The 27,802-nt window shown below is 41.4% G+C and overlaps 1 protein-coding gene across 1 annotated transcript in view; it reads right to left on the bottom strand.

Annotated features, from left to right (window-relative positions):
- Positions 1–27,802, bottom strand: part of fgf2 (fibroblast growth factor 2) — an 85,620-nt gene that overhangs the window by 34,741 nt on the left and 23,077 nt on the right. The window contains exon 2 of the mRNA XM_063046537.1: positions 7,324–7,427. Coding sequence (XP_062902607.1) covers positions 7,324–7,427 — 104 coding nt within the window. The remainder of the gene's footprint in view (positions 1–7,323; positions 7,428–27,802) is intronic.

The following is a 27,802-nucleotide window of genomic DNA, read 5'->3' as shown; positions in this document are numbered from 1 at the left end:
GTGAAGGAGAGAGTACAATGAGGAAATAGAGACCAAGTAACGTGCCCGCAGATGAGGAATGGGGGGTGGTGTCCCAGGTGGTAGTGCCAAAAATTTATGGGGTTGAGACTTTCAACCTGGCCCACAAGATACCCCTCGGTGGACATTTTGGGGTGAGGAAGACAGTCGATAGAATTATGAAAGAGTTTTACTGGCCGAGCATGAGGGAGGATATTATTGAGTATTGGAGACGGGAGCTGACACAGTTACAGTCTACTGATATGTTATCAGCTTGTCACGATAAACTAGCAGATCTAGTCGGTGTTATCACAAAAATTAATGAGGCTAGGGTGCCACCTGATAAGGGGAAAACCCATTTTGAAAAGGTAAGTATGGTGCCGACCAGATGGGAAAAGTCTATCGTTTTGGCCAACCTTGCTGATAAGGTCTCTCCCTTAACCCCCGAACAGAGCGAGCCGCTGAGAAAGCTAATTAACCAGCACGCAGACGTTTGTTCAGATATCCCAGGGCGATGCAAAGAGACGGTACATGGTGTTGTTGTCACATCAGGTCAGCCTAGTAAGCAACACCCCTATAGGATGATTAATTCAGTGACAAAACGGCTAAAGAACGCAGAAGCGTATATTGACAATTTAGTGGTCTGGAGTGACACGTGGGAGGAGCACATTGTGGCAGTAGAGGAACTGTTTAAACAGCTGTTTGAAGCCAGCCTGATAGTGAACCTCGCAAAAAGTGAATTTGGCCACGCGAAGGTCACTTACCTGGGATTTGTGATAGGACAGAGGCAGCTGGCACCGATGCAGGCTAAGGTGCGGGCTATCTCTGAAGTCCCCACCCCGAAAGACAAGAGAGCCCTGGTTCTTGGGGATGGTGGGGTACTATCGGAAGTTTTGCAAAAACTTTGCAGATATTACCTTCCCTCTTACTAAGCTCTTGCCAAAGAATGCTAAGTTTGTGTGGGACGACTTTTGTTATATTTGTCCAGGACGGAAACCACTGAGAATTTACACTGATCACAACCCATTAGTGCTTTTGGCCACTATGAAGGATAAAAACAAAAGGTTGCTAAATTGGAGCCTGGTCTTAGAGGATATTAAAATAAAACATATAAAAGGAACAGAAAATGTGATTGCTGACTGTCTGTCGAGGTGTTTAAAACTTGAAGTTCTCTGTATTAGCCGAATAGCTGATGACCCTGTATATTAGTGTGTATCTGATAATGTATTCATGCCCATAATTTTTACCCCGGTAAAAACCAAGTTATCAGACGATTGATGCTAATGAGAGAGATAAGGGAGACAATGGAGAAATGTTCAAAATGTTAATGAGAGAGGAGAAGAGAGATTAACGGAAAAGAAACAATTCAGAATATTGACAGACCGGTTGCTTTGAACCTGAACTTTTTGAAGTTTGATGGGCAGGCGATACCCCAGCAGGGGGATAAAAAGAACAGGTTCGCTAAGGCATGACACACCACAAGATACAAGACCCCTGGAAAGAGCGGTGTGCCCCCACAAGTGGTGGGAGTTTGGAGGTCCAGTTCGCGGGAACCGACCATAGGCTCACAGGGTGTAAAGGTATGATCGGTGGGAAGTGGGTGTGTGTGTCCGCCCTTGCCTGGGTGCTGGGTTCACCACGGAAGAACGGTCGTATTCGGAATGGAGGGGTCACAGCCAGTGATCACAGCGGGATAGAAGACATAAAAGGGTCCGCCCGAAACCACCTGTGAACATCAAAGATCTGCCTGAATCAAATCTGCAGATCTCTCTCTCTCTCCCTAATGGCACAACAGCAATTACTGCAAACTGTACTAAGCTGAACTGAACTCTGCGTCACTTGAGACTGATCATTTTACCCCTAGACTGCGATAGAGCTTGGTTGATTCCTATTACCCTAGTTCTGTGTACATGTGTGTTTTATCATTGCTAACCTGTTGCATTTATATTCTTACGATTAGAGTACTGTGTTACTTATTTCTTTAATAAAACTTTATTAGTTCCCAGTAATCCAGACTCCAACGAGTGGTCCATTTCTGCTGGTTTGGCAACCCAGTTATGGGGTACGTAACAAACGTCATACAGCAAACTACTATACTTTAGTCTGATACATAATCAATACATTATTAGCATCAGGAGGGTAAAGATATGGTGGTACAATTTTAAGTATTCTAAATATTAATCTGAGGCAAAGGAAAATGAAGTTTAACAATTTATACCAAGAGTAATAAATTAGCCTTTCAGGTTTTTGAGCTAAAATGGAATCAAAATCTCACAGGCACCCAAAATCATCAGTTTACATATTTATAAACCTATTAGGATGTTCAAAATAAAAGCGTAAGATACTAGAAACAATCAGCAGATAAGGTGGAAAGAGACATGGTTCTGTAGAAAGAGACATGGTCAATATTCAGGTCAAAAAACACCATCAGAACGGGGAAACATAAAAACAGTGATTCGGCGAGCAGAGGCTGAGGACGAGCTTGCTCCCAGTGAGGTAAGTCTGGGTAAGTTCCTTTAACTAATTTAATTAACTTAGGAGTAGGTAACGGAGGCAGCAGTTAGGGCAGTCGAGTGCTCTGAATGCAGTATGTGGGAAGTCAGGGCGAGCACAATCGTCCCTGAGGACTACACCTGTAAAAGGTGCATCCAGCTGCAGCTCCTACCAAACCAAGTTAGGGAACTGGAGCTGGAGCTGGATGAACTTCAGATCATTCGTGAGGCAGAGGCAGAAATAGACAGGAGTTTCAGGGAGATGGTCACCCCTAAAAGTCAGGAGGCAGGTAGCTGGGTGGCTGTCAGGAGAGGGAAGGGGAATAGACAGAATGAGCAGAGCACCCCCGTGGCCATTCCCATCAATAATAAGTATACCATTTTGGATACTGTTGGTGGGGACGACCTACCAGGGACAAGTTGCAGTGGTTGCGTCTCTGGCACCGAGACTGGACCCTCAGCTCAGAAGGGAAGGAGGGAAAAGACAGCAGTAGTGATAGGGGATTCGATAGTTAGGGGGACAGATAAGAAGTTCTGTGGAAGAGATCGAGAATCCCGGGTGGTCTGTTGCCTCCCTGGTGCCAAGGTCCGCGATATCTCGGATCGAGTTCTCAGTATTCTTAAGAGGGAGGGTGAGCAGCCGGATGTCGTGGTCCATGTAGGGATCAATAACTTGGATAGGAAGAGTGAGGAGGTCCTGAAAGGTGAATTTAGGGAGTTAGGCGCCAAGTTAAAGGACAGGACCTCTAGGATAGCAATCTCAGGATTGCTACCAGAGCCACGTGCAGGCGGGTTTCGGCGGGTAAGATAGAGCAGATCAACACGTGGCTGAAGACGTGGTGCAGGAGGGAGGCCTTCAGATTTATAGATAATTGGGCAGTTTTCCAAGGAAAGTGGGACCTGTTCCAGCGGGACGGTTTACATCTGAACTGGAGGGAACAAATATTCTTGCAGGTAGGTTTGCTAGAGAGGCTCCAGTGGATTTAAACTAGATACAAGGGGGGAGGGGAACAAGATTGTAGGAACCGATGTAGGGGAGAAGGAAGAAAAAGAAAATAGTAAAGTTGTTTGCACCGTTAGTAATAAACAGAGTAAGAGGTGGAGAATTTCTTAAATGCATTTATTTCAATGCTTGGAGCATTGTAAGAAAGGTGGATGAGCATAGAGCGTGGATTGATACCTAGAAATATGATGTTGTAGCTATTAGTGAAACATGGTTGCAGGAGGGGTGTGATTGGCAACTAAATATTCCTGGATTTCGTTGCTTCAGGTGTGACAGAATCGGAGGGACAAGAGGGGGAGGGGTTGCATTGCTTGTCAGAGAAAATATTACAGCGGTGCTCTGGCAGGATAGATTAGAGGGCTCATCTACGGCGGCTATTTGGGTGGAATTGAGGAATGGAAAAGGTGTAGTAACACTTATAGGGGGTGTATTATAGACCACCTAATGGGGAGCGAGAATTGGAGGAGCAAATTTGTAAGGAGATAGCAGATAGTTGTCATAAGCACAAGGTTGTGATTGTGGGAGATTTTAATTTTCCACACATAGACTGGGAAACCCATTCTGTAAAAGGGCTGGTTGGTATGGAGTTTGTAAAATGTGTGCACGATAGTTTTTTGCAGCAATACATAGAGGTACCAACTAGAGAAGGGGCAGTGTTGGATCTCCTGTTAGGGAATGAGATAGGGCAGGTGACGGAGGTATGTGTTGGGGAGCACTTCCGGTCCAGTGATCACAATGCCATTAGTTTCAATATAATTATGGAGAAGGATAGGTCTGGAGCCAGGGTTGAGATTTTTGATTGGAGAAAGGCTAACTTTGAGGAGATGTGAAAGGATTTAGAAGGAGTGGATTGGGACAATTTGTTTTATGGGAAGGGTGTAATAGAGAAATGGAGGTAATTAAAAGGTGAAATTTTGAGGGTACAGAAACTTTATATTCCTGTTAGGTTGAAAGGAAAGGTTAAAAGTTTGAGAGAGCCATGGTTTTCAAGGGATATTGGAAACTTGGTTTGGAAAAACAGAGATATGTACAATAAATATAGGCAGCATGGAGTAAATGAGGCGATCAAGGAATATAAAAAATGTAAAAAGAATCTTAAGAAAGAAATTAGAAAAGCTAAAAAAAGATACCAGGTTGCTTTGGCAAGTAAGGTGAAAATAAATCCAAAGGGTTTCTACAGTTATATTAATAGCAAAAGGATGGTGAGGGATAAACTTGGTCCCTTGGAGAATCAGAGTGGACAGCTATGTGTGGAGCCTAAAGAGATGGGGGAGATTTTGAACAATTTCTTTTCTTCGGTATTCATTAAGGTGAAGGATATTGAATTCTGTAAGGTAAGGGAAACAAGTAGGGAAGTTATGGAAACTATGATGATTAAAGAAGAGGAAGTACTGGCGCTTTTGAGGAATATAAAAGTGGACAAGTCTCCGGGTCCTGACAGAATATTCCCGAGGATTAGTGTAGAAATAGCAGGGGCTCTGACAGAAGTATTTCAAATGTCATTAGAAATGGGGATGGTGCCGGAAGATTGGCATATTGCTCATGTTGTTCCATTGTTTAAAAAGGGTTCTAAGATAAACTTAGCAATTATCAGCCTGTAAGTTTGACGTCAGTGGTGGGTAAATTAATGGAAAGTATTCTTAGAGATAGTATATATAATTATCTAGATAGACAGGGTCTGATTAGGAACAGTCAACATGGATTTGTGCATGGAAGGTCACGTTTGACAAATCTTATTGAATATTTTGAAGAGGTTACTAGGAAAGTTGACGACAGTAAAGCAGTGGATGTTGTCTACATGGACTTCAGTAAGGCCTTTGACAAGGTTCCACACGGAAGGTTAGTTAGGAAGGTTCAATCGTTAGGTATTAATATTGAAGTAGTAAAATGGATTCAACAGTGGCTAGATGGGAGACGCCAGAGAGTAGTGGTGGATAACTGTTTGTCAGGTTGGAGGCCGGTAACTAGTGGTGTGCCTCAGGGATCTGTACCGGGTCCAATGTTGTTTGTCATATACATTAATGATCTGGATGATGGGGTGGTAAATTGGATTAGTAAGTATGCAGATGATACTAAGATAGGTGGCGTTGTGGATAATGAAGCAGGTTTTCAAAGCTTGCAGAAAGATTTAGGCCAGTTAGAAGAGTGGGCTGAAAGATGGCAGATGAAGTTTAATGCTGATAAATGTGAGGTGCTACATTTTGGTAGGACTAATCAAAATAGGACATACACGGTAAATGGTAGGGCATTGAGGAATGCAGTAATACAGAGTGATCTAGGAATAATGGTGCATAGTTCACTGAAGGTGGAATCTCATGTGGATAGGGTGGTGAAGAAAGCTTTTGGTACGCTGGCCTTTATAAATCAGAGCATTGAGTAATAGGTGTTGTGATGTTAAAATTGTACAAGGCATTGGTAAGGCCAAATTTGGAGCATTGTGTACAGTTCTGGTCACTGAATTATAGGAAAGATGTCAACAATATAGAGAGTACAGAGTAGATTTACTAGAATGTTACCTGGATTTCAGCATCTGAGTTACAGAGAAAGGTTGAACAAGTTAGGTATTTATTCTTTGGAACGTAGAAGGTTAAGAGGGGACTTGATAGAGGTATTTAAAATTATGAGGGGGATAGATAGAGTTGACGTGGATAGGCTTTTTCCACTGAGAGTAGGGGGAGATTCAAACAAGAGGGCATGAGTTGAGAGTTAGGGGACAAAAGTTTAGGGGTAACACGAGGGGGAACTATTTTACTCAGAGAGTGGTGGCTGTGTGGAACGAGCTTCCAGTAGAAGTGGTAGAAGCAGGTTCAATATTGTCATTTAAAGTCAAATTGGATAGGTATATGGACAGGAAAGGAATGGAGGGTTATGGGCTGAGTGCAGATTGGTGGGACTAGGTGAGAATAAGCGTTCAGCACGGACTAGAAGGGTCAAGATGGCCTGTTTCCGTGCTGAAATTGTTATATGGTTAATGTTGCAGAGGTGGTGGTAGGAACATGACCAAGACAAAAAACACATGTGGGATGGCACGGGCTTAGTCAGGTGGATTAATGGGGACAGATAGAAGATGATAGTACCTCTTTGTCCAAGTTGCTAATATGGGTCTTCAGTGCATTACAAACACTTGACCTACTGACATCTCAGACATGAGCTTTTAGGAGACTGGCAAGATGGGTATGGGGCGCATTTACGGGCTACTATAGAACATCGCATACATCTTCTGTCAGGTTTGATCAAGGTATTCTTGCCACTTCCAACCCTACCACTCACCCCCACAGCCTTCCCACTGAGGCCATTTTTCCACTCTCCTGCTTCAATTGAGCTTCTATTTACTGTGATTGCTCACAAGAAAATGAATCTCATGGTGACATTGTACATGGTGACTATACGTATTTTGGTAATAAACTTACTTTGAACCGTTCCCAACAATGAAACCCTGTCGTAATCTGAGAACAGACTCCAGCAGAGATGAGAGACTGTGGCAGGGCACGTGCCTTTGGAATATTCTTTTAGGTCAAAGCATTTCACTAATATTTCTACTTATACCAATATTTACCAATGTTTTTAATATAAAGTTCACAATTGCTGGCCAAACTTCTTTCTTCCCCATACAAAAATTTGTGAACTAGCATGATTGTGACTCTCCCTGCTACATAATATCACCTAGTTCCTGCTGTATACAAGTATTATTTTAAAGGAAATATGATTAGTACTCTACGTGTTTAGCTTGAATATTCAAATATGTGCATACACAAAAGAATTGTAAATTTATAACATGTGGTAAAGGAATAAAAGCATCAAGTATTGATATTATCAATTAATTCTACTTACCGATCCATACAATCTGCCATCTTCATTCATAGCAAGGTAACGATTAGCACAAATTCCCTTGATTGATATAACTCCGATAGATTCTGCCTGCAGCTGCAGTTTAACTGGAAAAAATGGTTTTCAAATATATATTAGACATCATCAAAACAATTGCGAAAAGGGTTTGGGTCAGGGAGGGAGCAATGCCTTCCGTTGAAATTTTTTTTTAAATTCACAGAACAGATGGAGTTGCAGGCAATTTCAAATTATCTTTAATACCAAGATTCCTCCTTGAATTAGTGCAGGCTGCATGAATGCCTTGTAGTTGTTACTTAGCAATTCAAGGAGGGTTGATCCAATGCCAATGAAGAAATAGCAATATTTTACATCAGGATGGTAAACTGAGGGAGGCAAACGGGAGGAAAGAGAAACTAGAAATAAAAAAATGGAGCCAATATCATTAAGTTGCAGTAGAAGTGGCAGGCCTGAAACAAAGAAAGCAAGCAGCCCAGAATTGTGAAATCAAATCCAAAAGGCTAGTGTGCATAGACAAAAGTAGTATTGTTCAAGTTTATGTTGAGCATTGTTATTTAATTGTGTAGGAGGCCACATTCAACTTAGTCAGAGTGCCCGTGGAATGGAGAATTAAAGCAGCAGGGAACAGTGATCCAGAGTCACTCTGCTGTCTGAACAAAGGGCTCTGCAAAGGAATCACCCAGTTCATGTTTAGTTTCTCCAATGCTGAGAAGATCACAATGTAAATACCAAATGCAGTACACCAGACTGGTAGAAGCACAAGTGCATCAATCATTTGGAGGACTGCTTGGGTCTCTGGTTTGTGGATGGAAGAGAGAGACAGGTATGGCATCTGCAGTGGGTGCATGGGCAAGTGGTGTACGAAGGGGAGTGGCTTGTGGGAACAGAAGATTGACCAGAGAATTGTTCAGGCAACAGACCCTCAGAAAGCTGAATGGGGAGAGGAAGGGGCAATCCATTTAGTGTTGGAATTCTGTTGAAACTCCCGGAAATCACAAAGAAACACCTGCTGAATGAAGGCTGGAATAGAAGAAGAGGACCAGGAAATCTGTCCTTTCTGTGCTCAGGAAGAGGGGGCATAAGTAGAGTTGCAGGGATATGGGTGAGACGTGGAGAAGGGAAAGTCCTGATTCAGGAAGGAAGAAGATATCTTACAGAAACCTCTGGATGACCTCACCAGACCAAATAAAGCAGAGAGAGAAAATGGGAGAATGAAATGGTGTCTGTTATAGGAGGCAGAGGGGGAGATAGGTATGGGACTTTTATCAACTTGTTAAATGGTCCCTTTAACTGAGATTCACTGAAAACTACCAAGGCAAAATGTCTCAAACTGAATTTTGAACAATGACAACTAGTGATACAATCTCTTTATGTATCTAATGTTCTAAGTTATTTCAAATTGCTGCCCATTGTATAGGCTGAAACCAAGGCTAAGTATAATTGGTAATAATCACCACTACAACAATTCAATTGCAGTGGATTCTGGTTATTTGGGCTATCGGTTAATGGAACAGCTTAAAGAACAAAATCTAATTGAGAAAATTGCCAGAATTCCCTTTGTTTAATTGGGACACAATGCCACTTAACTGGGGCAGGAACATATAGGGGCAGACAAACAGGTTTAATTAGCATCAGTTATCTACACTTGTGTGGCTATTAAGAGACTACATGTGCTTACATCAAACAGCTTTAGTAGCTGCTAGTAGCAAACCATTGTGCATGTTTATGTTCAAAAAGCAGTGATTTTTGTCACTGATAGTCGCTGAGAAATTAGCATTAAGACAATTCAGAACAGTTTTGCTTACTGCGGTTTCACGCATTCAGGCTTGCAGATGCCAGAAATGGCCGGAGTGAAAATGAAATGATTTCACTACTTCAAGTTAGGAATGAATAATTGAGGTATCAACAATCATCTTGAATGTTACAATGGCAGTGAAGGTCTGAAGGAGGCAATCATCGAAAGCATTATATGAAGGCAGTCCATTATCTGCACAGCATGTCTGCAATAATTTTTTTTTTACAAAAGAACATGGTGTACACTGGATGAATTCCTGTGTCGGTAAATATTAGGAACTAATAGTTATATAGTACTGTAGTAGTATTGGTAGCATTCTAATTTATTTTGCATTTCAATCAAATACATTATTTGTTATTCAGTTTGTCTTTTTTTAAATACCTTCTACCTTCAGCTAATTGAGGCAGCTGCTTAATTGGGCCAAAATGGTCCCAATGTGTCCCAATTAACTGGAATTACATTTTTGCAATACCGATGTTGTCACAATTTTAATCTGCAAACATGAGACATTAGTTAAATGGCTTTCTCCAGTTGAAAATTGTTATTGATAGTGATAAAATTACAGAAAACAAAGATTTGAAAGATTGAATATGAGCTCTAACAGGAACTACACTGATGGACACTGATAATGTATCAGTTCCTATACTTGTAAAGGAAATTGGAAAGATCTGCCCACACTAAGTTTAAATTTAATTTCTATTGCTATTTTGACAAGACAATACTTTACAAAACATTCTGGACATTTAACATGAACAAATAGTGAAATTAAAAATTTTTTGCCTCCATTATATACTCAAAACTTTAGCTAACTACAGGCATGAAAATTAACATCAATTTTCTTAGATGTTCTCCTTCCCATTAACAGACAGAAAAGAGTGAAGCTCTAATAATAAACATTGAGGCATGGAATGATATACTATTCTTATTACAGGAATGTACATTCTGCCACCTCTAGCCAGTCCAACAGAAAATTAAAATCTTTAACACCAATGACTTGCAACACTAGGATCTTAAATCCTGCATGTTCAAAACATTTGCAAGAAATATTAAGCAAAGAATTCAGTTGAGAACCATTACCTTCAGCCCAGTCAAAAGCAATCTTCGTTTTGCGCCAATAATACAAAATAGAAGTTTGACTTCAGCAGGTCTTAATATCAACATAAAAGGCTAAAGTAGTTACTGAATATAACAATTTTGGGAATCTATCAACGGATTTGTCTAATTTCTTATCCCATTTCTCTTCCAAGTAATATCTGTATTATCTGTAAACACACTATGTAATGGATAGCCCAGTTCTTTGCACCTTTTAAAGTTGAAAATATTCACTTGGAGGAGAATTAGTAATATACATTTAAATTCACCTGGTTTGTACTTAAAAGATTTCTTTTTTTATTACCTATGAAGATCCAAGGAAAATAATTTGAATAACTAACTCAGTTAATAATGGACATTAAAACAAACAAGATTACAATTACAAGGTAACACTAAATAACTAAGACATCACAATATTGAACTGCCCAGGTACTTGCAGTGGAGGCGCTATGGTATCAACTGCACTTGAGTGGAAATATTTCATTCTGGGAATGTATTAGCATTGAAGTCACTTAGCTTCAATACAAAGATGGATTGCCAAAAATTGCTTTATCTTATATTGACATCACTTTTGCGTTTGAATTCATATTACTATACTAAATGTAATACAGCAGAAATGTATAGTAATTAAATATTTTTACTAATGCCTTTAAAATGTGTAATTACACAACATACTGAACTTCACTAAAGTGTACATAGAAGTGATTAAACCCAATGACTAATCTCTCCCAGATAGTTTTTGCTTGAATGAAACTAATGATTTAGTGATTGTGAAATTGTAAGAGCAGTAGCCAGTTAACTTGCTTGCACCTATATCTAGTAGTTCATGTCTATAATTTCTCTTAGAGCAATGACTCCCCTCCCTCAGCTGACTTTTGGACTGATAACTTATCCATGCACATTGATCTGTGGTTTCCCCCGCTCCTTTGCAAAGTGAACACACCAGATAAAGCACGCACGTGAAGGTGAAGTTATTTAATTATTTACGTAGTAGTACAGACACAAAGTTGTGATGTGTACGAACCCCAATGCAAGCAAATATCACCAACTGTACCAACAGTTATGAGACAATAGAATTTGGAGGAAGGGCAAGAGACAGCAAGAGAGAAGTGTGACTCAGTACAGAGAAACCCGTCATGGACACTTACAAAGGGATGCATGAGTAAAAGTGCACAGAACACAGTGAGAGACACACAACTAGCAAAGTTTATGTGATAATGGCCTTATTCAGGAACGCTGATAAACCTGATAGTGCTGAGGACCAGGATTCATATATCAAGAAGGTCAAACTGTACTGTAATGCAAACTGCATGGATGAGGAAAAGTCTCCACGCTTCTTAGCTTAATGGGTGCTAGAACGTACCATCTTTTACGCAACTTAGTAACTCCTGAAAAGCCAGTAAGCTAGACGTTCAGTGAAATTGCTACAATTCTACAAAATCATTTTGAGCCCTAAACCGCTAGTAATAGCTGAGTGATTTAGATTTTACAAAAGGGACCAAAGGATGAAAACATTTCTGAATACAGTGCAGAACTGCACAACTTTCTCAATATTATGACTTAAGAGATGGACTTTCTGATACACTAAGGGACAGGCATGTATGTGTCATGCATCGTCACTCAAAAGAGGCTACTGTCAAAAAGAGACCTAACAGAACGAGCACTGACTATCGTAATATCGTTAGAGGCAGCAGAAAAGGTTGCATCAGAACTACAGAGAGAAAAAAAGTTCAGCATGTGAAATGGACGATATGTCCCTGAATGGTGCAAAAAGCCAAAAATGTTATCGAAGTTGCAGAAAGTGTCACAGATAAGGTCACAGAAAGAGAGTGTACAAGTCAGACAAAAAGCACAGCCAAAGGGAAAAACAGAGTGAAAAGTTCCAAAACACAAAACTAAACAAATGCACAAAGTGACTAAACATGAAACTGAATAACACAGAGTGTGACAAACATGAGATGTCAAAGCCTAGAATTGCATAAAGTTACTGACGCAGATCACAAAATCACATGCACCACAACAGATGTGCCTGGTGTAAAACACAAAGCTAACCCTGGATACTGGGTTAGCTTTGTCTGTAATTTCCAAGGCTGACTACAACAGTTTAAGATTCCATTAGAAAAAGACCTCAGTGTGCTAACGACCTACACAGGTGAAAATGCATCTCCCAAAGGCAAAGTTAAAGTAAAGGTGATGTATGGCAGTCAAATGCAGCAGTTAGAGCTTTACGTGTTGAAAAGTGGAGGGCCAGCACCCTTTGGACATGAATGATTGAGAAAAATCCAACTAGACTGGCACACAATCAAAGCTCTCAATGTGTCATCAACAGACAACTGCAGCCAAACAACAGCACTAGCCAGAGACTGGCACAGCTGCTTAATGCTAATAAGAATGCGTTTGAGAAGGGAGTTGGTAAACTCAAAGGCATGAATGCCAGAATTGAACTGAATGAAACAGCAACACCACAATTCTGTAAAAGGCAACCAGTGCCTTACACACTAGGTCCTAAAGTGAATGCTGAACTGCAGAGCTTGGAGATGTCTGGAATTCTCTCCAAGGTTGAGTGAATGAGCCATGTCGATTGTCCTGGTGATCAAGAAAGGGAAGCCCGGTGCTGTTTGCATATGTGGGTACTTCAAAGTGAGCATCAATCCTGTGCTGCATACTGTGCAGTATCCACTGTCATGAATAGAAGACACGTTTGCATCTTTGGCAGGCAGGGAGAGGTTTTCAAAGATTGACTTGTCACAAGCCTATCTGCAAATGGAGATTGAGGAGTCAAACAAGAAGTTCCTCACAATCACAAGAGACTGTCCTCGCTTAATCATCTCGTCTTTGGCATTGTATCAGCTCCAGCAATTTGGCAAAGAGCAATGGACCAAGTGCTCCAAGATAACCCAGGAACACAATGTTACCTTGATGACATCATTGTGCCTGGCAAGAATGATGAAGAGGACCTGCAGAACTTCACTGAGTGAGTATGGTCTGCGTGCAAAGAGAGAGAAATGTAAGTTTTTCCAAGAATGAAATCTCATTATGGATATCTCATTGCCAAGCAGGGCTTACATTTGTCACAAGAGAAGACTGAAGCAGTGCTATAAGCACCCAGAATGGAAAATGTATCACAATTCAGATCATGCTTGGGCCTTGTAAGCTACTACCACCAGTTTCTCCCAAACATTGCTACAGTGCTGCACCCATTGAATGCACAGTTACAGACGGGAGCAAGGTGGGAATGGTCAGAAATATGTGAAAGGGCATTCAAATAAACACACTAATAGCATCAGATGAACTGCTCACTCAATATGACACATCTCTGCCCATCAGACTGGCATTCAATCCTTCTCCTTATAGCATTGGTGCTGTTTTGTCACACACATGAAAGATGGATCTGAACATCCGATTGCATTTGCATCAAGGTCACTGTTGAGCGCAGAACACAACTACGCACAGATTGACCGAGAGGTCCTTAGTCCAGTGTGGGGGAAAATAAAGCTCCACCGCTACCTCTACGGACAAAAATTTACTCTGGTGACAGACCACCAGTCCCTTGTGTCCATTTTCAATCCCAGGAAGGGAATCCCAGTGATGGCCGTAACCCAGTTGCAATGTTGGGGTCTGTTCCTAGGAGCCCACACTTATGACAGAGCTCAAGGGTACCAAACAACATAGCAACACTGATGGCTTGTCACGTCTTCCACTGTTGGCAACTGAAGAAAAGTCTTCATCCTGTGACCCAGCACAGGTGTTCCTCACGCACTGGTGGGCTAGTTGCTGGTAACAAACTCTGAAATACAAAGAAAATCAAAGAGTGACCCAACATTGACAAAAGTCTATGACATCACCATGGAAGGATGGCCAGCTCAGGGTAATCTCGTTATAGTGTTCTCAGTGAGACGAGACTTACTGTCGGTATGTCAAAGAACCTTGATGTCTGGATCTCATGCTGTGGTTCCCTCGAAACTGCACATCAGAGCGTTAGAGAATCTGCATGAAGGTCACCTGAGTACCATCAAGATGAAGACTCTCACCCAGAGCTACGTGTGGTAGCCAGGAATTGAGACAGATTGAAGACTTGACCAAAAGCTGTTTGGAATGCCAAACAGTTCAAAATGCACCCCCACAGGCACCTTTACATCCGTGGCAGTGGCCGTTGTCACCATGGCAAAGAGTGCATATTGACTCTGCTGGGCCATTCATGGACTCCATGTTTCTGATTGCTCATTCAAAGTGGCCAGAGGTCATACCAATGAAGTCAACCAGATCAAAAACAACTGTTTCCGCCCTGAGGATCACCTTCACCAGAAGTGGCTTACCTGAACAAATTGTGAGTGACAACAGACCACAATACACAGAGAAGTTTAAACTATTCATGAAGAAAAATGGCATCAAACACTTCAGTCAGCTCTTCACCACCCAGCAATGAATGGGTTAGCTGAAAGGCTTGTCCAAACCTTCAAGTCCATTAAAGCTATGGACAAGGAGGCATCTCTACAGCACAAAGTGGACAATTTCCTTTTTGTGTACGGTGACAAATCAAACACCTGCAATGCTGTTTATCAGCAGGAATTTGCGAGCTTGCACAGACCTCCTGAAACCAGACCTATAGAAGGAAGTGCCGAATAAACAATTCAGCCATTTGCCAGGTGAATCAACAAGGAGCCTCACGGTTGGACAGGAAGTCCTAGCACAATCATCAGGAGAACAAGTGGGCACCCAGTAGAATAGCTACAAGAACTGGACATTGATGTACACAATGGATGTTGGAGATCAGACGTAGAGATGTCATGTGGACCAGATACCGGATGCTCAGCAGAAGAATACGCCCGAGTTGACTGCATCTAACAAGGTGGACACATTACAGCCAGTGGACTTGCCTCTCAGTGATGATCAGGTCACTAACAGAAAAGTGACACCTGCAACAGAGAAAGTTGTCTTTGACAACACACCAGCCGAACCGGATGCCACTCCACAGGTCCAGAGGCGCTATCCTGAAAGAAATAGAGCCCCACCCAAAAGACAATCTTCAGAATAGCAAAGTTAGTTATGGGAAAATTTGTTAAGGGGAAATTGAATGTTTGTACATATATAGTTTTATATTACTTTAATCTAAAATGGGAGGAAGTGTAATGTATGGATCCATTTCTTTTAGCACAATGACTCCCCTCAGCACTACTTTTAGACTGAGAACTTATTCATGTGCATTGATCTGTGGTTCTCCCTCTCTCTGCAAAGTGAATACACAAGTTAACCTCTCCTGCACATAACGTGCTTTATTTAATTGATATGTAGCTGTTGGGACATAAGAGTGTCAGCTGTTAACTGGGGATAGAAGCATAGCTGGTCACACATTTGAGTACAGGACTTTAGCCACATTTATAATCCAACTGTACAGTTAACTGACTAAATCACAAGCACATACCCATTTGCAGTATAAAAGGTCAAATTTAATGCAGGCAAGTTAGATTGGAATCACTTTCACATATTGGGCCCTTGCATGCAAAAGAAAACCTCTCAATTTCACAATCAAAACAGATACAGAACATAAAACAGTACAGCACAGTAGACCCTTTGGCCAGCATCATTGTGCTGACTCTGACCTACTCTAAGATCAACCTAACCCTTCCCTCCCACATAGCCCTCCACTTTTCTTTCATCCCTGTGCTTATCTGAGAGTACTTTAAATGTTCTTGATACATCTGCCTCTTCTACACCCCTGGCAGAGAATCCCACACACCAATCACTGCTTTAAAAAAATACCTCTGACCTCTCCCCTATTCTTTTCTCTAAGTACCTTAAAAGTTATGGCTCCTTGTACTAGCCGTTTCCACTCTGGAAAGAAGTTTCAGGCTGTGCACTCTACTAATGCCTCTGACCATCTTGTACACTTCTATTAAGTCACCTCACACCCTATCCTCATAAAACATGCTCTCTGAAACAGGCAATATTCTGGTAAATCTCCATTGCACCCTCTAAAGCCTCCACATTCTTTCTATGAGGACCTATGAGGAAACAAGAACTGAACAGAAAACAATTACAAGATGATAAAAATAATGCAAATTCATTTATAATGACTTTTCTATCAGCAGCATCGAATAGGAACAATGTTGGTACTGTGTAATGAAAATATGCATTTGCCACTCTTCAACACAATGGAAAAAATGAGGATAATGGGTGCAATATTTTGAAGCATTTTCCTCCATGCAGCCCCATTTCAAGGCAGGATGTGAAATGTGTTGCTCTGCTGCAGCGGTGCTAAGCCATACAGCTTCATTATAGCAACAAACAAAAAATGCTGGAGGAACCTAGCAGGCCAGGTAGCATCTATGGCAAAGGGTAAACAGTCAACATTTCAGGTTGAGATGCTTCATCAGGACTGGATTTGCAACTTATCTTTCCTTCCCCCCACCCCACCCCACCCCCTCAGTCCTACCCACCCTATAACATCCAGTATTTTGCTAGTAAACCTAATGCATTAGGCAGGTAATTCTGGTGTTTACAGAGGCCTACAGATCCACTGAAATAATCACCAATCTCAATTGTGGGAGGGCAAAATTAGCATTCCCAGCCCAATTTTTTTTTTAAGTTTTCTTTTATTAACAATCCCTTAATGAGCACTGTTTGCAGAAGCCCTAAAAGATTATTAAAATTTCTTGCTAGTCTGCTGCCATCTTGTGAAGACACTAGTGGATTGGCTCAATGAGGGCACCCAGCTAGCTACTACTGCTAAGATTCTCAAACCTCAAGAGGGAACAAAGTGCAGGGACTTAGGAAGAGAGAGACTGGGCAATTGGTGGTACTATCAAAGTTTTCAGAACATGTTAATGAATTAACTAAAGCTGCAGCGACGAGTATATTTTACATTTATCAAGTACCTTTTCTAAATTTGTTACTGTGGATTACTTAGTTTCCAGCTTTAGGAACACTTGGAATATTAGAGAAAATGGTAAGTATATCCATCTCAGTACCAGCTCAAAGCTGGCCAGACGATAAAAATCATACAATGCAGCTTCACAAATCATGAAACATGGAGGAACAGAGAGGAGAGGTTAAAAAGGTGGCAGGTGGGGAAAAAAAAACAAAAAAATGGGGACTTCTCCTTACAGAACAGGAACCAGAAGTACAGTAAACAGGAGAGAAGCCAGAAAGAGAAAATTAAAAATAGTAAGGTTATGTGAGTAAATAGGATGAAACAGAATGGTTTCAAAAATAGTGGTCTTGGAATTCCTCACATGGCTGTTCAGATGGAGACAAAAATCAATGTGGAAAGGGGATAAGTTTTTGATTGAAAAACAGAAAAAAACATGGAGGGGGGGAATGGGGGAAAGAGGAAAAAGAAAATAATTAAAGCATTTGAGATTTAAGAGTCAACTTGGCAGCCAGGGTTCAATGGTGGAAGGATGTTAGCATCCTTATACAAATTTGTGAATGAGAGATTTAGAAATGAAGAGGTAAATGATTCTTAGTGCAGTATTTCTGATCCTCCAAACTCATAGGGAGTATTAAAGAAAGGGGGAAAATATCAGTATCTTCCTTTGCAAATCATCCAATTTCTCCTCAGTGTTGAGGCTAGGCAAATGCAAACAATCTTCATGCCCTTTAAATTCCCGTTCGGATCAGAATTGATATTTTCAGCAATTTCAGAATGTCAATTGGGTCTTCACAACTGAAAGATTATAGCCCAAATTCTGAGCTTTTGGCAGTGGATTGCTTTATCCTAAATTCTTGTCTATTTTCAGTTGGATGTTAAATTTCTTTACTGCAAGCTACCAAAACTTTTACAAAAGAAATTAACTTCATTTTCTGAATCCATACTTCATTTATTTCAGGAAGTAAAAAAAATGCTGTACCTAGAATAACTAATATTGTTTTGTGGATTTTTAATACTGAAGCTTGCAATAGCATTTTAGAAAAAGTTTGGCCCAATTCTTACTTACAACCCCCTTTATACATCTACAAAGTGTTGTTTGGAATCATTCCATGAATTTAAAAAAACATCTTCCACAGAAAACCACTGCAGGATTTTTTTTTAAATGTTTAAACCATTTATTTTTAAATGTTGTGAAAGGCAGAGAGATCTCTCTCCAAATTTTTTTCATATTTAGACATAAGAATGCCCAAGGCTTCTGAAATATTTATGCAAGACCTAAACCACGACTTCTAAGTACATGAGATTTGACCTAAACTCTTACAATGCAGTCAACAGGAATTCTGCAGATTCTGGAAATTCAAGCAAACCACATCAAAGTTGCTGGTGAACGCAGCAGGCCAAGCAGTATCTGTAGGAAGAGGTGCAGTCGACGTTTCAGGCCGAGACCTTTCGTCAGGACTAACTGAAGGAAGAGTGAGTAAGGGATTTGAAAGTTGGAGGGGGAGGGGGAGATCCAAAATGATAGAAGACAGGAGGGGGAGGGATAGAGCCAAGAACTGGGCAGGTGATAGGCAAAAGGGGATACGAGAGGATCATGGGACAGGAGGTCCGGGAAGAAAGACCGGGGGGGGGGGGCAGAGGATGGGCGAGAGGTATATTCAGAGGGAATGGGATGTGGAATTAAAATGTGTGGCCACTGGGAGATCCTGCTTTCTCTGGCGGACAGAGCGTAGATGTTCAGCAAAGCGGTCTCCCAGTCTGCGTCGGATCTCGCCAATATATAAAAGGCCACATCGGGAGCATTGGACGCAGTATATCACCCCAGTCGACTCACAGGTGAAGTGTTGCCTCACCTGGAAGGACTGTTTGGGGCCCTGAATGGTGGTAAGGGAGGAAGTGTAAGGGCATGTGTAGCACTTGTTCCGCTTACACGTTTAAGTGCCAGGAGGGAGATCAGTGGGGAGGGATGGGGGGACGAATGGACAAGGGAGTTGTGTAGGGAGCGATCCCTGCGGAATGCAGAGAGAGGAGGGGAGGGAAAGATGTGCTTAGTGGTGGAAGTTACGGAGAATAATATGTTGGACCCGGAGGCTGGTGGGGTGGTAGGTGAGGACCAGGGGAACCCTATTCCTAGTGGGGTGGCGGGAGGATGGAGTGAGAGTAGATGTATGTGAAATGGGGGAGATGCGGTTAAGAGCAGAGTTGATAGTGGAGAAAGAGAAGCCCCTTTCTTTAAAAAAGGAAGACATCTTCCTCGTCCTAGAATGAAAAGCCTCATCCTGAGAGCAGATGCGGCGGCGACAGAGGAATTGCGAGAAGGGGATGCAATGCAGTACTGTCTTGCACCTAGTTTTTTGGACAGACATTCAGAGCTTCAGCACTCAAAGGCTGCATCACCTACTGAGCTGATCACCAGTCCTAGAGCACCTGCACTCTGCTCTTGGATTCTTAATGGAATAAAGCAGCAAAACACAAAATTCTGCTGAGTTGCCAATATTTTGGTGATCAGAAGTGGAGAGGGTCAATATCTTTAAATTCCTTGGTGTTATCATATCAAAGCAGCGGTCCCCAACCACCGGGCTGCGGACCGGTACCGGGCCACAGAGCATGTGCTACCGGGCCGTGAGGAAACGATATGAGTCAGCTGCACCTTTTCCTCATTCCCTGTCACGCACTGTTGAACTTGCGCATAGGGTTGCCATCTGGCCTGTATTAGCCAGAACATCCCGTATATTGGGCTAAATTGGTTTGTCCCATACGGGACCGCCCTTGTCCCGTATTTTCCCCACTAAGGTAGAGCGTTCCTATGAAACCTTTTGTGCCAAAATGGCGTAAAGCAAAGCAATTACCATTAATTTATATGGGAAAATTTTTTGAGCGTTCCCAGACCCAAAAAATAGCCTACCAAATCATACCAAATAACACACAAAACCTAAAATTAACATATAGTAAAAGCAGGAATGTTATGATAAATACACAGCCTATACAAAGTAGAAATAATGTATATACAGTATAGTCAGGAAGATTAAGCCAAAGCCGATTTGTAGGGTAAAAAATTGGCACGTACGCACATGCGCAAGGCTTCATGGTCATGGGAGTCGTTCTGGGGTAAACACAAGTGTTCCGAGATTTGACTGCTACTTTTGTCCCTCATCTGGGAGTGAGAAAGTTGGCAACCCTAACTGTAAAAGACATGTTGAGGTGAGTTTAACCCTAATTGAACACCACCACCCCCCCACCCCAGTCGGCCGGTCCATAAGAATATTGTCAATATTAAACCGGTCCGTGGTGCAAAAAAGGTTGGGGACCCCTGTATCAAAGGATCTGTCCTGGGATCAGAATGCAGGTGCCATTATAAAGACAGCATGGCAGTGCCTCTACTTTCTTAGAAGTTTGTGTAGATACAGCGTGTCATCTAAAACTTTAACAAACTTCTATAGATGCACAGTGGAGAGTATCCTGACTGGTTGATCACAGCCTGGAATGGAAACACCAATACTTAGGAACAGAAAAGTCAACAGGTGGTGGTGGTTACAGGCCAGTCCATAACATGCAAAGCTCTCCCCACCATGGCGCACATTTACATGGAGCTCAGCTACAAGAAAGCAACAACCATCATCAAGAGCCCCCACCATTCAGGCCCTGCTCTCATCTCACTACCACCATCTGGCAGAAGGTACAGGAGCTTAGGTCACCAGATCATACATCATTTCAAATGGCATCGGGTTCAGGAACAGTTATAATCCTTCAACCATCAGGCTCCTGAACCAGTGTGCATAACATCACTCACCTCAACTCTGAACTGATTCTACAACCTGCAGGTTCACTTTCAAGGACTCCAACTCATGTTCTCAATACATTTTTAGTTGCATAGTTTGTCTTCATTTCCTTATTGGTTGTTTGTAAATACTATGTGTAGTTTTCTGCATAAATTTTATTGTATTTATTTACCGGTAATGCCTGCAAGTGAATCTCAAGAAATATGTTAACAAACACTTCTGACATGCGCATACGTAGTTTGACAAATTCTAATTTGACTAATTTCCTTAAGTCAACTGAGTGTATTTAACTCATTTTTAAAAATGTAAAATGCTAAAATAACCTCAATGTTCGTAATGCTAAAATAATCTCAATGTACAGTGGTACTTGGAAGTTTGTGAACTGTGTAGCATTTTCTCTATTTCTGCATAAATATGACCCAAAATCTGATCAGATCTTCACACAAGTCCTAAAACAAGATAAAGATAACCCAATCAAATAAACAAACAAAAATTATCCTTGATCATTTATCTATTGAGAAAAATGATCCAATATTACATGTATTTGTTGGAAAAAGTATGTAAACCTTTACTTTCAGTAACTAGTGTTATCCCTTGTACAGCAATAACTTCAACCAAACATTTTTGGTAACTGTTGATCAGTCCTGCACATCTGCTTGGAGGAATTTTAGGCCATTCCTCCTTACAAAACTGCTTCAACTCCCGAGATGCTGGTGGGCTTCCTTGCATAAATTGCTTGCTTCAGGTCCTTCCACAACATTTTTTATAGGTTTAAGGTCAGGACTTTGACTCCACCATTCCAAAACATGAAATTTTCTCCCTTTGAAACCATTCTGTTGTTGATTTACTCTTGCCTCTCGATCTTAATGCATTATCCAACTTCTGTTAAGCTTCAGGTGATGGATGACTATCCTGACATTTTCCTGTAAAATGTCTTGATACAATTTTTAATTCATTTTTCCCTCAACAATTGTAATCTGCCCTCTCACCAGATCTCTTGATGCCTTCTCACCATATCCCTTGATGCCCCAACCAATCAGGAATCTATCAACTTCCACTTTGAATATAACCATAGACTTGGCCTCCACTGCAGTCTGTGGCACAGATTTCCACAGATTCACCACTCTTTGGCAAAAATAATTCGCCCTGAATTCTGTTCTAAAAGGTTGCCCCTGAGTTTTGAGGCTGCACCCCCTACTTCTGGATACCCCCACCATAGGAAACGTCCACCCTATCTAGTCCTTTCAACATTCGGTATGTTTCAATGAGATCCCCATGCATCTCAAAGCTGTCAAACTCTCATTGATTAAACCCTTCATTCCTGGAATCATCCTAATGGACCTCTTGTGGATTATCTGCAATGACAATACACCCTTTCTGAGATAAGGAGCCCAAAACTGTTGACAATACTCCCAAGTGCAGCCTGACTAGTATTTTATAAAGCATCAGCAATACCACCTTGTTTTTATGTTCTATTCCCCTTGAAATGAATGCCAACATTGCATTTGCCTTCTTTACCACAGACTCAACCAGTAAACTAACTTTCTGGAAGTCTTGCATGAGGACTCCCAAGTCCTTTGCACCTCTGATATTTGAAATTTCTCCCCATTTAGATAATAGTCTGCATTATTGTTCCTTTTACCAAAATGCATCATACATTTCCCAAAACTGTATACCTTCTGCCACTTTCTGTCCATTCTTCCAATCTGTCTAAGTCCTGCTGTAATCACATTGCTTCCTCAGCACTACCTACCCCTCCACCTATCTTCGTATCATCTGCAAACTTTGCCACAAAGCCACAATTCCACTATCCAAATCATTGACAAACAATGTGAAAAGTAGCAGTCCTAATACTGACTCCTGAAGAACACCACTAGTCACTGGCAGCCAACCAGAAAAAGCCCCCTTTATTCTGCCTCCTGCCTATCCAGCCATTCCTTTATCCATGCCAGTATCTTTCCTGTTTAACTTGCTGAACAGCTTCATGTGTGGTATCTTATCAAATGCCCTCTGAAAATCTAAATGAATGACATCCACTGCCTCTCCTTCGTCTATCCTGCTTGTTATTTCCTTGAAGAACTCTTAACAGATTTTTCAGGCAAGATTTCCCTTTACAGAAACCATGCTTATTTTATCATTAATCTTCAAGTATCCTGAAACCTCATCCTTAATGATGGATCTTCCTCTCTTTTGTCTTCTTCCCTTTTTAAAGAGTGGAGTAACATTTGCAATTTTCCAATCCTCCGGGACCATGCCTGAATCAAGTGATTCTTGAAAGATCATAACCACTACATCCATGATCTCTTCAGCAACCTCTCTCAGGACTCTGGGATGATGTAGTCAATCTGGTCCAGGTGACATTCACCTTAAGACCTACGAGTTTGCCTAGCACTTTTTCCTTTGTAATAGCAATGGCACTCACTCCTGACACTCAAGCACCTCTGGCACACTGCTAGTGTCTTCCATAGTGAAGACAGGTGCAAAGTACACATTAAGTTCATCTGCTATTTCTTTGTCCTACATTGCTACCTCATCAGCATCATTTTCCAGTGGTCCAATATCAATTCTCACCTCTCTTTTACTCTTTATATAACTGACAAAATTCTTGGTATCCTGTTTTATATTATTGGCTAGTTTGCCCTCATAATTCATCTTTTCCCTTCTTATAGCATTTTTAGTTGCCCTTTGCTGGATTTTAAAAGCTTCCCAATCATCCAACTTCACACTTACTTTTGTTAGCTTATATGCCCTTTCCTTGGCTTTTACATATTCCTCAACTTTCCTTGTCAGCCATAGTTACCTAGCCCTGCCGCTTGACAACAACTACTTCCGTTGGACCTATCTGCCCTGTGCCTTGTGATGTATTCCCAGAATCTTCAGCCACCTCTGTTCTGCCTTCATTCCCGCCAGTATCCTCCTCCAATCCACCTGGGCAAGCTCCTCTCTCATGCCTCTGTAATTCCCTTTATTCCATTGTGATACTGATACATGCAACTTGTGCTTCCCTGTCTGAATTGCAGTACGAATTCAATCATATTATGATCACTGCCTCCAAAGGGTTCTCTACATTAAACTGATTAATAAAATCTGGGTTATTACACAACCCCCCAATCTAAGATAGCCTTTCCCAGAGTAGGCTCAAGCACAAGCCTCTCTAAAGAGCTATCTCATAGGCATTCAATACATTCCGTCATGATCTGACTCCAACCTGATTTTCCCAATACCCTTGCATATTGAAGTCCCCCATAACAATTGCATCATTACCTTTATTACATGCCTTTTCCGGCTCCCTCTGCATTCTCAGCCTGACATCTTGGCCACTATTTGGAGGCCTATATATGATTCCCATAATTTTCTCCCCCTTGCAGTTTCTTAACCCCACCCACAAAGGTTCAACATTCTGACCACCTCACCCTTTCTAAAGATGTAATTCCATCTCTTACCAACAGAACCACACCACCGCCTATGCCTTCCTGCCTGTCCTTTCTATGTAAAGTATATCCTTTGATGTTAAACTCCCAACTGTGACCTTCTTTCAGCTATGACTCAGTGATGCCCACATCACACCAACCAATGTCTAATTGCGCAAGTTTGTCCACCTTATTCCAAATGCCACGTGTATTTAAATACAGTACCTTCAGTTCTGCATTTTTTGCCCTTTTGAATCTTGCCTCTGTGATACAACCCTTTGCTATGTCTGTAGTTGCACCCAATCACTAGCTCGTCCTTCCTTACATTCATGTTATATCCATCGTTTACTTGTAAACCTGCTGACTCATCCTCAGCTCTATCATATTGGTTCCCATCCCCCTGCCATATTAGTTTAAACCACTCCCAATGGCTCTAGCAAACCTGCCCGAAAGGATATTGGTCCCCCTGAGATTTAAGTGCAAACCATTCCTTTCGTACAGGTCATACCTGCCCCAGAAGCGGTCCCAACTATCCGGAAATCTGAATCCCTGTCACCTGCTCCAATTCTTCAGCCATGCATTTATCCACCATCTCATTCTGTTCCTATCCTCACTGTCTCGTGCCACAGGCAGCAATCCTGAGATTACTACTCTTGAGGTCCTGCTTCTCAGCTTCCTTCCTAACTCCCTGTATTCTGTTTTCAGGATCTCCTCTTTTTTCCTACCCATGTTGTTGGTACCAATATGTACCACGACATCTGGCTGCTCACTCTCCCTTTTCAGGATATTATTGACGCATTCAGAAACGTTGCAGACCCTGGCACCTGGGAGGCAAACTACAAACCATATTTCCTTTTTTGCATCCACAGAATTACCCTCTGTCTCCCTAACTATAGAGTCCCCTATTACTGCTGCCATCCTCTTCAGTGCCCTGCCCTTTCAGCCACAGGGCCAGACTCAGTACCAGAGGGTCAGCTACTGTCGCTTCCCCAAGTTGTTTCTCTCCCCCTCCCCCAAAACAGTACTCAAAACGGAGTACTTGTTGTTGAGAGGGACAGCCACAGGGATGCTCTCCATTATCTACTGACGTTCTCCCTTCCCTCTCCTGACAGTCACCCACTTATCTGCCTCCTGTAGCCTTGGGGTGACTACTTTCCTGTAGTTCCTGTCTATCACCCCCCACTTCACTTGCCCTAACAAGCCAAAGGTCCTCGAGCTACAGCTCCAGTTCCCTAACGTGGACTACAAGGAGCTGCATCTCAATGCACCTGGTGCAACTGGACAGGTTGGTAGTCTCCTGGAAATCCCACATCTGGTATCCAGAGCAGAACACTGGCTCTGCAGACATGCACCCTATTCTCTCAAGAGTTAATTCAGGAAAAAAAAAGAAATAAGAAATGAACTTGCCTACTTACCTTGCCTCCGCCTGTCCTCCTCGAAGCCATGCTGAGCCAATGCCTTACTCCTATGACTCAGACTACTCTAACGATAACTGCTCAGCTAGGGATTACCTCCCTTTTATAGAGACTGGCTGTTTAAAGCTCTTCACTGGACCTGCACGGGAATGCTTCTGTTGCATCTGTGCAGTACTCCAATCGAAGAATCAAACCACAATGCTCCTTTCATCAGGCTTAACCGGTTGGAGGTGGTTTTGGTGTCAGTGTGCAGTGTCCTTTTTCCTCCAAACATAGCAAGATGCATTTCTGCCAAGTTCAACCTTTGTCTCATCTGGCCATAGAACATTTTCCCAGAAACATTGTAGAACATCCAGGTGGTCTGCTGCAAGTCTCAAGTTTGCAAAAACGTTGTTGTCTTTTTTTTTTAAAAAGGGAGCAGTGGTTTCCTCCATGGTGTCTATCTAAGAATGTCCTTCTTGTTCAGTACTTTTCTTAATTTGGACACATGAACAGAGACTTTAGCAAGTTCTAGAGATTTCTGCAGGTCTTTTGCTGTTATCCTTGGGTTCTTTTTTACCTCCTTTAGGATTGCATATTGTGCTCTTGGTGTGATTTTTTGCAGGATGCCCACTCCTAACAGAAGCAACGGTACAGTGTTTCCTCCATTCGTAGACAAATGTGCACCTGACTATGAACACTCAGGTCTTTAGAAATGCTTTTGTAGCCTTTTCCAGCTTCATGTATCTCTACAATTCTTCTAAGGTCCTCTGAAAATTATTTTGATCGAGGCATGGTGCACTTGAACAGATTTTTCTTCAGAAGAGCAGGCCTCATCAGTAACCTGACTTTGTGTAGTTTTTTTTTAGGGGCCGGGCATCTCTACACCCTACACCTCCAAACTCATCTCATTGAATGGAACACCTGACTCCATAAAGCTGTACAGAAGACATTACCCCAGAGGGCCACATACTTTTTCCAACAAATACATGTACTAGTGAATCATTTTTCCCCCCCTCAATAAACAAACAAGTATAGATTTTTGCTGTTATTTAATTAATTGGATTCCCTATATAGTTTTAGGACTTGCGTGAAGATCTGGTCACATTTTAGGTCACATTTATGCAGAAATGGAGAAAATTCTACAGGGTTCACAAACTTTCTCGTACCACTATCTCTCAATATTTTTATTATTCTATAAATTGCATAAGTACAAATACAAAATTCATGAAGATACAAGTAATACGAATTGCATTACATTTAAATCACAGTAATATGATCACAGTATCCCATATTCTAGATCAATCACGTAGAAAAAAATTGAATTATGAAATGAAATAATAAGACAATTGTATTTCATTTTTTTTAAAAATCTACCCCCACTACCAAAATGAGCTGGTTGGTAAAAAAAAACCTTACCATATAATATTATAATAATAATGGCTCAGATCCATACTTTAATAACAGTTCAAAGATTATGAAAATAACTCAGAAAGGGTCCCCTTAACATTTGAAAATCATGTTTAGAATCAGAAATCCAACAACGAATCTTCATTGAAGATGAGTGGGCAGGGCAGCCTCCTTCCACTGCAGCAAGATCGCCCTCCTGGCCATAAGAGACATAAAAGCCAATACCCTCAAATTAGATGGCTTCAGTTTTGTAGCACTATCCTCAACAATACCAAACATGGCAGTCAAAGGATTGGGCTTAAAACTAACATTGAAGGGTACAGAGAAAGTTTGAAATACATCTTTCCAAAATTTTTCAAGGCTCGGACATGACCAAAATATATGAATTAATGTGGCCACTCCATTATTACATCTATCACAGTAAGGGGAAATATCTGCGTAGAAATGAGAGAGCTTGTCTTTAGACATATGAACTCTATGTACCACTTTGAATTGTAATAAAGAATGATGAGCACATAATAATAAAGAATTAATCAATTTTAAAATAATCTTCCAGCTCGCTTCAGATATAAAAATCTGCAAATCCTTTTCCCAGTCTCCTTTAATTTTGTCTAAAGAGGCCTTTCTCAGTCCCAACAGCAGACAATAAATATAAGATATTGAACCGTTGTCAAAGGGTTTCAAATTAAAAATTGTATCTATTACATTCTTAT

This window comes from Mobula hypostoma, chromosome 4, assembly GCF_963921235.1.
Source record: "Mobula hypostoma chromosome 4, sMobHyp1.1, whole genome shotgun sequence".
NCBI classification, from domain to species: Eukaryota; Metazoa; Chordata; class Chondrichthyes; order Myliobatiformes; family Myliobatidae; genus Mobula; species Mobula hypostoma.
Note: the sequence above shows the minus strand (reverse complement) of the source record. Positions and strands in the feature narration are given on the sequence as shown.